Here is a 10,365-nt window from a genome sequence, read left to right on the forward strand (position 1 = left end):
CAAACATTAGACTTAAAGGTAGAGTCCATGATGTTTGAAAGCCAATGTTGATATTTGAAATCACCTAAACAAACACGCCCCTACCCCAATAGAATCTGGACCTTCTGTTGATAGACCCGCCCCACACATACGCAACCCGGTATTTGATTTGATTTGATTGGCTATAAGTGTGTTTTGGTAGTCGGCCCGTCTCCTTTTCCAACGCGTTTTTCAAACATTGTCCGCCTTTAATGTGCATGGTTTTAAAATGCTAACAGGAGTCACACAACATCTTGCAGGAATAAATGTGTTTATTTTTAACAAGTATGAAATATTTTGATTATTATTGTGTAACAAAAACTGAATGTAGGGATTTGAATTGCAGTGTTAATCAAGGCTAAATAGGAATTTAAAGCATTAATGTGTTCTTAATCTTTTTACTTCACATTCATTGGGCTTGCCTTTCCTGCTCCGGACAGATAGCTTTAAACCATATTCGAATGAAGTTGCATGTAGGCGCGTCAACCGCATGCGGAGCTGCATAATTTCAAACGGCTCTCGCGGCCCAATGATGTCACTCGCCAGCTGGTCTGTGCAGCGCTGCAGGAAGTTAAGAACAAGGGGGCCCCCTAGTGGTGCGGGGCCCTACGCAGCTCGCGTAGCCTACGTATAGGGAGGATCGGCTCTGCCTTAGTAGAGAGACCTGTTGTGTCCATGATGCACGTTTAACCCTTTATTAATGACCTGTTGTTCAGTTCAGTTATGTACACACTATGCAGAATTTCTGTAAATGTGATTGTGACTACCTGCTTTTTGCGGGAGTTAATTTGGTTGTAGAATGTGTTTGTCAGACCCGTAAATTACTGAACTGTGTGTGTACAAAACCGGATTAAGCATTTAAAGTTGAAGTGACAACCAAATTAATATGCAGTGTTAACAGGACCATCATAAACTAACTAATCGTTGGACTCCCTGTCTTCTTTTCTCCATTGTTCTTTAAAAAAACATTTTTGACCTTCGCCTCTTTGTCCACTGGCTCCTCCTAAGAGGTTTTCTCTGAAGACCACTTAACACCTACAATGTAACGGCAAATTTTTTGAAGGCATGGCTCCTCTAAAAGTGTCCTGGTGAAACAGTCATGTTATACTATTTTTATATACACGCCACAGTGGCCAGTAAGTGAAGCGAGTTTACCCTAATTTTCATCCCTGGTGCATGTTTTAAAGAAATGGTCGTTAGATCATATTTAGGATGTTTTCTATGCAGCATTTTATCAATAAGGCCCATTATGTGGATATTTAAAAGCGTACACTGTTTTTAATTTAAAATAAATAAATTAAATGTCAAACAACTCCTAGACCTGTAAAAATTGCAGGGGTCCTAAACTTTTATTTTCAGCTAGAGGCCCTCATTGGGCTGTGTGGGCTGCATTCCTTTGTGGCCCAAAAATAATCTTATTTTGTATATCAAAAAATAATCTTACATTTAACGTTTTAATTAAAATGTATTCAATTAAACAATGCTGCTGGTTGTAGTTTAATTTCTCAAAAGGTTCATTATAGAATTTTACAGATTTTTTTATACATTTCATAAAATGTCCTAAAACTGCCCCCTGGTGCCATCTGGCAGCCACCGTTCTGCTTTGTGTTATTGCTTGCTAAAGATGTGATAATAGCATGCTGCATGATTCGAGTCATCAGATTTTTTCATCTAGGTTTTTCATGAACTCACCTGTGGCTCCACAAGCCACAATACCACTTCCTGTTTATGTTTTTGTAAAGCCTTCAAATATGGATGAAGAAAGTATGGCGAAGGGAAAAGCAAAATAATTAATGATAATAATGTTGTAAATAAAACTTTATTTTTACTTTACTTCACAAGAATTCAGTATGTCACCAGGAGTCACAAGGATTACTTTGTATTGTATATATGAAGAGTTTGGTTCCAAAACGCAATAAATGCCATTTTTGAAAAAAAAAATGAGTTACTGCCAAAATCAGTATTATATCAGGTCAGTATTTAAAAGTAAATTTTTAATTTTATGCAAAATCCAATATCCGCCATGTTATTCTGTCATCTTTTATCCCTTTTTTCCCAAAACGCAATAAATGCCACTCCTCCTTTTTTACAGAATGCAATAAATCCGCTCCACAAATTACAGCGCACCATTCCACGCAATGTAAACAAACAATGGCGGCGCGTTGAGTACACAGAGTCCTAGTTTTTCTCATCTACTTTGTACTTCGTGATCAACAAACAAACAAAAACCACCTGTGCTTTTCTGTGACGGGAAAGAAACGTAAACCATCAACATCTAATAATTTACGTGAGAGGCACTCGGAGACAGTTGTTGTTCTCTCGACAGCATCAAGTTTCTCTCGTGCTAACACAATGACCCCAAGGGATCTTATGAAAAACTTTCCATTATTTTACTCAAAGTCAACGAGATTCGAGCAGGACCAAAACATTTTACAGCTGATCGCTGTGAAAAATGTTAAGCGACAACCTCAAGTATAACCGCAGCAATGACAGTGATCTTAATACGACAAAGTAAGTGTTTTGATTAATGCCATTAAAGTTTATTTTTTATCAGTGTGTACAACTAGTCAACTAAATGAAAATTAAAAGGCAAAGATTAATGCACATTTATACTGATCCAATAGATTTATAGAATTTTGAAAAAAAACTTATGGATTTACTGCATTTTGTGGAAAAAATAATCAGTTTTTACAATAAATCTTTGAAAATCAAGTATGGATTTGAATTTTTTATGTTATTATAACCTAAAGATGCTATGTGAAAGTTTGTAACAGAAAATAGTGGTTTTCATCTTGTCACTTTCTTGGTATAGAAAACACGTTTTTACCGAAATTTGTCAAAATGGATTTCTTGCGTTTTGGAACCAAACTCTTCATATCTGCTTTTGAGCTCTCAAAGTGGTGGACATGTGACTCACAGAGGGTTTCTGCAAAATATCTGCTTTATTGTTTTACTAAAGAAAACATGTCGCATGGCCTGAGGGTCAGTAAATAACAGCATTTTTTTTTTTTTTGGGGGGGGGGGTTAACTACCCCTTTATGTGATGGAAATGCATCATTTACACTTAACATACTTTGTCTTAGCACTATCTTTCCAATAAAGTTTTGGTGAGAAAACATTTCCATCTAATTTCACTCTCCATGTCAATCTTGTGTCTTCTATCCCATGATCCTTCAGTTTCGTCTTTATCTAAAGAACAGAAATAATTAATCATGATGGCGCCAACACAAATTGTTCAATCAGAGTAGTGCTCCATTTTAGGATACTTCTTTATATATTTAGTCATATTCAAGTTTCACACAAACAGTTCATTTCTTACCCGCTGTAAGAGAATATCCAACACCGCAGGGTCATTTAGATTCTGATCAGATCTGATCTCAATTTTCACAATTTGTTGCTTTGCATCTGTTAGAATTAAAACGATGTAATTATTTATGTTAACAACATTAAAAATGTAAAAGTTACACAGATAATACAGAATGTGAATATTTCAGGATCTCTCCAACCAAGCAACCGACAATCACAATGAAGTTTTAACTTCTGAGAACTGATCCTTAAAAGAAAAATAGTTCAGGCCAATCATATGCAAAGCTGCTTTTATCTTGGAAGAATACAAACATATGGGTAGCGTGCGGTGACCCTTCTTCCAGGGATTTAGGCAAGATCGTGAAAACTTAACCAAACATGTTTTGACATGACGAGCCACACATGACAATCTGAACACATATTTTGCAACCCTGCCTACTCGGAAGAGAAGTCACCGCCCACCACTGCAGCATATCCATTTCCCAGCATGCATCTGCATCACAAAGCAGAGGCGGAGCTATGTCATGTTATCTCCACTTTTGGGAAATATTATTAGGAATATGAATTTAGATTAGTATTTGAAACGTGATGGATGAGAGGGCTATTTAATATTATGCTATTTGAGTCACCTAAGAGCCACAACCTATAAAACCTAAAATAGTTCAGCTCCTCAATTCTTGAGTGTGCAGTAGTGTCCATCATGGGCCCAAAGGTCAAATGTCAAAAACAAACTAAAAACACTTTCTCATCAAAAGCACTTAGAGGAACGTGTAATAGTGATGTTTTATGTAAGATGAGTAGTTAAGAGTGACTTACAGGTCAAGCAAATGAAGGGTAAGGTATCTGAGCAGAACTGATCACTTATTCTACCATTATGATTTATATTTACACAAGGTCGGTTCTGCCCAATCACGTTAGGTTGTCCGGTCATCCAGTTAATTAAAGAAGTGTTGACTTGTTTTCCATCTGACCACTTCCACGAGTGCCTAAACAGGCCGTGCCATGCGTATTTGTATGGATTCTTCATTCGTACCAGCTGGTCATGTTCTGCTTGATTGTGAACAGTGGCCAGATCTGTGTGATGCTGTCTGCAGTATTTCTGAGCTTCAGGCCAACTCTTCAACGTGTTTATGAAAACAAACTTGTTTGCATTCATTTGATTCTCTGGAATTAAAAAATCACATTGTGTAAATTTTTCAGAAAGTTTTATCAGTTCTGGAAAGGTTGATAACATGAACACTGCAGTGTGGCGGATGCGTAGGGAGATGTTAAGAGCTAAACATGTTAAAAATGCACCGTAAACCTGTAAAAAGTTCATTTAAAATCATGCACTGCAAAAAAATGACTTTCTTGCTTAGTATTTTTGTCTTGTTTTCAGAAAAAATATCTAAATATTCTAGTTTTTAGTCAAAAAAAATAAATAAACTTTAAGTAAATAAGTGCTTAAAACAAGCAAAAAATCTGCTTATTTCAAGAAGATTTTTCTTATTCCATTGGCAGATTTTTTTGTGCTTATTTTATTATTGCTTAAAGTTTATTTTTTGTCTAAAAACTAGACTTATTTTCCTGGCTCTTTTTGCTCATCAAGAAAATATTTTTTATATATAGATATTTTTACTGAAAACAAGACAATAATACTATAAAATTAAAGCCACACTGCAAAAAAAAAAAAAAAAAATCTAAAAATTCTTAAATTAAGACACTTTTTCTTGATGAGCAAAACGACCCAAGAAAATAAGTCTAGTTTTTAGACCAAACATATCAAATTTAAGTGATGTAGTGCCTAAAACAAGACAAAAAAATCTGCCAATGGGGAAAGCAATTTTTTCTTGAATTTAGTGTTTAAGAAAAATGTTCAAGATTTTTTTTTTTTTGCTTGTTTTATGCATAAAATCACTTACATTTTATATTTTGGTCTTAAAACTAATTTAAGAATTTTTAGATATTTTTTACTGAAAACAAGACAAAAATACTAAGATTTTTTTTTCTTGAAAATCATTTTTTGCAATGCATGTGTAACAGGTTTAATTATTTGAAATGTAAACATTTTAATTTTACGCTAAAATCCTTCTGTTAATTTATTTGTTTAATGTTTTGGTTATTTGTGCAATATTTGAGAGTTTGAGAAATATTTTGTTGGGGACTTTTATTTTGACACTTACCCTGTGTATAGTTGACGCTGTTTTGGCGCTGCTTTTCAGTTCGCTCTGTGTGTGCTGGAGAGAGGTAAGGGTTTTGTGCTCGTCTCTAAAGTTAATAGTAATTTGCACAATATATAAAAATATGTTGAAATGTTCAAGTAATATGTGTTATAAGGGGACATACAATGTTTTAATCTTGATTTTAAGTGTGGATGGCATACATCAAGAAATATATTAGGCATGTTAGATGGGTTGGCTGTGTTTTAGGTAATGCAGGCCCTTTAATGTGTTTTATTTTGTGTAGGAGATGCACAAGATAAATTTCATGCCTGATGCTGATGATATTTCGGTTTCAATATCCACAGGTATGTCTTGTGAATGTATTTTGTTTATCTGTTTACATTTGTGTTTAATTTATTGTAATCTTAAATTTAGTAAAGCAAATGTGATGCATTGAGAAATGTTTATGCTGGTGTTAGCATTCATGTGGGTGATTGAATGTGTAATTTGGCTATCAATTCACATTAATGTAATTTGTTAAATGTTATGTTAATTCAAATGCTATATATATTGACATGTTTTGGACATGATTGAGTTCGCTCTGTGTGTGCTGGAGAGAGGAGATGCACAAGATAAATTTCATGCCTGATGCTGATGATATTTCGGTTTCAATATCCACAGTGAATAAACCTCTGGTTCAGCCGAGCTGCCTGTTGTCCAATCCTTTGTTGATACATACACAACGCAGAGTTTACTACTGTAGCAGCGGTCAGATTAGGACCGGTTACACATGTAAACAGCAACTAACAAGCAGTTGCTAATTAATTATGATGACATAAAAAAATTTGATTAAACGTGCAGGTATTGAAACTTTGTGAACATGATTAGTGAATTGCATACGTCTCTGGACAGTGAAAACAACATCTCACATTGTTCAACTCTCTTTCATTAAGTTTTGTTTTTGTTATTGTGTTATTCTTTAATGGCGGCCTCTAGTGGTGAAATCGACATATTAAGGCTTGACTATAATATATGCAGGTGTATTGAGCATCCTAGCAAGCAATACACTGCAAAATATGACTTTCTTACTTAGTATTTTTATCTTGTTTACAGTACAAATATCTAAAAATTTTCACATAAAGATGTATTTTCTTGATGAACAAAATAACCTAAAAATAAAACTCTATTTTTAGACAAACATATACAATATAAGTGGATTTGTGCTTAAAAGAAACAAAAAAATCTTGAAATAAGTTTACTTTATTCTTAAAAACTTAATTCAAGAAACCATTTTCTTACCCCATTTTTTTTCTTGTTTTAAGCACACATTCACTTAAATTGTATATTTTTTGTCTAAAAAATAAATTTATTTTCCTACATAATTTTTAGAAGAATTTTAGATTTGTACTTAAAACAAAATAAAAATACTACGTAAGAAGGTTATTTCACCATCTAGGTTAAAATAAACTTAAATTCGGATGTCAACAGTGAATACAAGCTGTTTGGTTTTATTTATTTATGTTCATTTATTTCTGTGTTATGTTTAGACATTTATTACATTTTCACTGACAGCCCAAATGTTTAACCTAGAAGTTTGTGCTGTATTAGACGTCTTGTAAACAAAATTTTGCTTGGTTTGGTGGTGGTTTTGAATTTCTATATAAATGTTCATACAGCAGTTACATTTTAATGTCATGAATCATTAGACCGCTATGGTCTTTCTAAAATTAAGAACTTGTAGAAATTTCTAAGATGTCCCTGAATAGTATTGAATGAGTATTGAAATGTTGACATGCGTTGATATTATTTCTTACCATCGTAGCACAAGAATGTAAGCGGTTCACTGCACACTCCATCAACCCATTCATTGAACTCAAATGCAACACATTCCTGTTTTCCATTGCCATTGTTTGGCTTTCTAGTCTTCCAAGCCGTAAATGTTGGATTCTCGTCTTGATAAGACCACCGCCAGCCATTAATGTCATTGTACAGTCCAATCCAGGCCACTGAAGTCAATGCAGGCTCGGCAGCTTGTAGTTCTGTCCGGTCTTCATTTCCTTGAACAGTGGCCAGATCAATGTGATTGTGTCTGCAGTAAGCTTGTGCATCATCCCAGGTTTTCTTCTCCTTGATCAGAATATACTGACATGAGATGCTCTGGATGAATAGACCGAGTCCTGTTGAAAGGAAAGTGTTGAGTGTTCAGAAATACTCATATTAACTCTTAACTTTATTCCATTCTACTCTGGAAACGTTGCTCTTTATGTGTTAACAACATTGTGTTATTGTAGAAACATAAGACACTAAAGGACCGTATAGACCCCACAAACACATTTTGCCCATTTCAAACTCACCTTGGTTGGCATATAGCTTCTATCATAGACAAAGGGCACATATATCATAAAAGTGAGTTACTGCTTATACAGTGGCACTAGAATGAAAATGATGCAGTCCAGAAAATCTACTCTTGATAATGGTCTTGTATGCGCTTTCTGTTTTAAACATTTTCATGCTTTGTTCAATGGAGATTTCCAGTTTCTTAAAACTTCATTAGACATCTTTGGATCTGGGATTAGTTTAAGAACTGGCCCCTGATGACCACGGTTTCAGCTGTACTGCAAAAATTTACAGCAATTTGTCATTTTTAAGTAAACTAACCCCCAAGCACATACAAAAACCAATTTAACAACCAACACTCATGATAACAGTTAACACACAGCAGACGTTCAAAACACTTCCCTGCAAAAAAATACTTTCTAAAAATTATTAAATTAAGATGTATTTTCTTGATGAGCAAAATAACCTGGGAAAATAAGTCTAGTTTTTAGACAAAAAAAGTAAACTTTAAGTAAATTAGTGCTTAAAACAAGCAAACAATCTGCCAATAAAATAAGAAAAAAAATCTTCAATTACACTGCAAAAAAAAAAAAAAAAATTCAAAAAAACAAAATCGTATTATTTTTTGTCTTGTTTTCAGTAAAAAAATATCAAAAAATTCTTAAATTAAGATGCCTTTTCTTGATGAGCAAAACGACCCAAGAAAATAAGTCTAGATTTAAGACAAAAAAAAAAAATCAAATTTAAGTGAATTTGTGGATTTAACAAGCAAACAAATCTGCCAATGGGGTAAGCAATTTTCTTTTTTTCTTGAATTTTTCTTGAATTTGGTGTTAAAGAAAAATTTTAAGATTTTTTTTGCAGACCCCATTGGCAGATTTTTTTGCTTGTTTCATGCACAAAGTCAATTAAATTTGATATTTTTGGTCTAAAAACTAATATAAGAATTTTTAGATATTTTTACTGAAAACAAGAAGAAAGTAAGTAAGTCATTTTTTTTGCAGTGTAGCCACATTCTCAACACTACAAAACATGTGAACAACAAACTCAGAAACAGACTATCGTGACAGTGCAAGGACCTTTTTTAACACAATGTAAAAAAAAATGAATCTGAAAATATATTTAGTTTTAACCTTTGTATATTTCAAAATTTCACATTTCAGCGACAACAAATACATTTCTAAGTTTACAACCCATACAGCAAATAACATCATGTTCCTTGCCAAATGTTTTTACAAATTGTATAAAGTATAAATATAAAATGTATAAGTATGTATAAAATATTACATTATACTCTAAGTATATTTTTGCAATTTTGATTTATTTGAACCCTTTTAAACCCGTTTTTCTAATGTTCCAATGTGATGTTAATATAAAAGCTTTAAAATACATTTAAATAAAATAATAATAAGATATCATGCTATGTCTGTGTTTTAATTAATTTACCACAAAAAAAAAAAAACATATCAGTTCATTCAAAAAGTATCACAGAGCATGGCAGTGTATGTACTTATATATTCACCTGAATATATTGATTATTACTGGCAAAACTGAATAAGTTTTAAGTACTTGTTTTTAAGTAAATATTTTACAACAAATAAGGAGAGCAACTAGTAGACATTCTAACCTAAAATGTTTGACTGTGTTTGTGGACTTTTTTCAACCCACGAGAATAAGAGCTTATAAATCATATTTAATGATGTGGTAACACTTTACAATAAGGTTGTAACATAAGTACTTACTTTGTTAACATACACTGTAAAAAATTAGCTGTAATTATGCAGCTGGTTGCCAGTAACTTACTGTAGAAGACAAAGACTGAAAATGTTTCATGTTCATTTAACTTTGAACAAACTGTTTCCAGTAAATAACATAAATGTCAAATCTACAGTAAATTACTGGCAGCTAGTTGCAAGTACTGTAATTTCTACAGATTTTTTTTTACAGTGTAAGAAAATCCATTAACAAAAACATGAATTAAAAAAGGCAAACTGTACAAAAAAAGAAAACTGTTTAAAATCAATTCACACTAACCTGAGAGAAGCAGCAAAATCATCAGCTTTTCCATCGGAGACAGATATTTAAGAATTCTAAAGAAAATTAAAAAAATACAGATTAAATCATTTGACAAAGTTGATCAATTTATTCATGCCAGACATGTCAAAATGAACAAGCTTGCAAATATAATAATAGATAAAATACAAGATAAAACAATACAAGCAGTTTTGAATTAAATGAGAAAATATATCTTATCTCTTAGTTTACCTGCAACAACTGAATGCCGTGTGCTTCTGACTGGTGTCTCTGTTCTTTTAAAGTCTCCACATTCTGGCTTTTATTTCTTATGCAAAAAGTTTTGTTTTGAAACACAGGGAACGCTTTGCACTCAGATTTTGTTTGAGGTTTTACATTCAAATTGTATCACAGAGCATGACAATCTCTTTCCCAGAATGCCTTATGTGCAAAATGTAAGGAGTGATGTAATACAAGTACAATATCTGTGCATTACAAGTTGCAGATAGAGTTTACAAGACAATTTTAGTAATGCAATATAAAATAAAGA

General features: G+C 32.9%; 1 protein-coding gene across 1 annotated transcript; it reads right to left on the minus strand.

Annotated features, from left to right (window-relative positions):
* Nucleotides 1-2,736: 2,736 nt before the first annotated feature.
* On the minus strand, nt 2,737-9,888 carry LOC129431903 (putative C-type lectin domain family 20 member A). The gene is made up of 5 exons (XM_055190026.2): nt 9,837-9,888; nt 7,280-7,642; nt 4,141-4,488; nt 3,338-3,423; nt 2,737-3,207 (listed from the first exon to the last, which is right to left on the minus strand). Exons 1-5 carry the CDS (start codon nt 9,868-9,870, stop codon nt 3,073-3,075), a joined length of 966 nt encoding a protein of 321 aa, XP_055046001.2. The 5' UTR covers nt 9,871-9,888; the 3' UTR covers nt 2,737-3,072.
* Between the last annotated feature and the right edge of the window lie 477 nt (nt 9,889-10,365).

The sequence above is a fragment of the Misgurnus anguillicaudatus genome, chromosome 1 (assembly GCF_027580225.2).
Source record: "Misgurnus anguillicaudatus chromosome 1, ASM2758022v2, whole genome shotgun sequence".
Taxonomy (NCBI): Eukaryota; Metazoa; Chordata; class Actinopteri; order Cypriniformes; family Cobitidae; genus Misgurnus; species Misgurnus anguillicaudatus.

Excerpts from the sequence above, each read along its gene's own strand:
- LOC129431903 (XM_055190026.2), bottom strand. The coding sequence starts at position 9,870 with ATGGAAAAGCTGATGATTTTGCTGCTTCTCTCAG. Across the intron at positions 7,643-9,836 it reads GATTTTGCTGCTTCTCTCAG|GACTCGGTCTATTCATCCAG; the intron begins GTTAGTGTGAAT and ends TCCTTTCAACAG. Across the intron at positions 3,424-4,140 it reads ACCCTTCATTTGCTTGACCT|ATGCAAAGCAACAAATTGTG; the intron begins GTAAGTCACTCT and ends TAATTCTAACAG.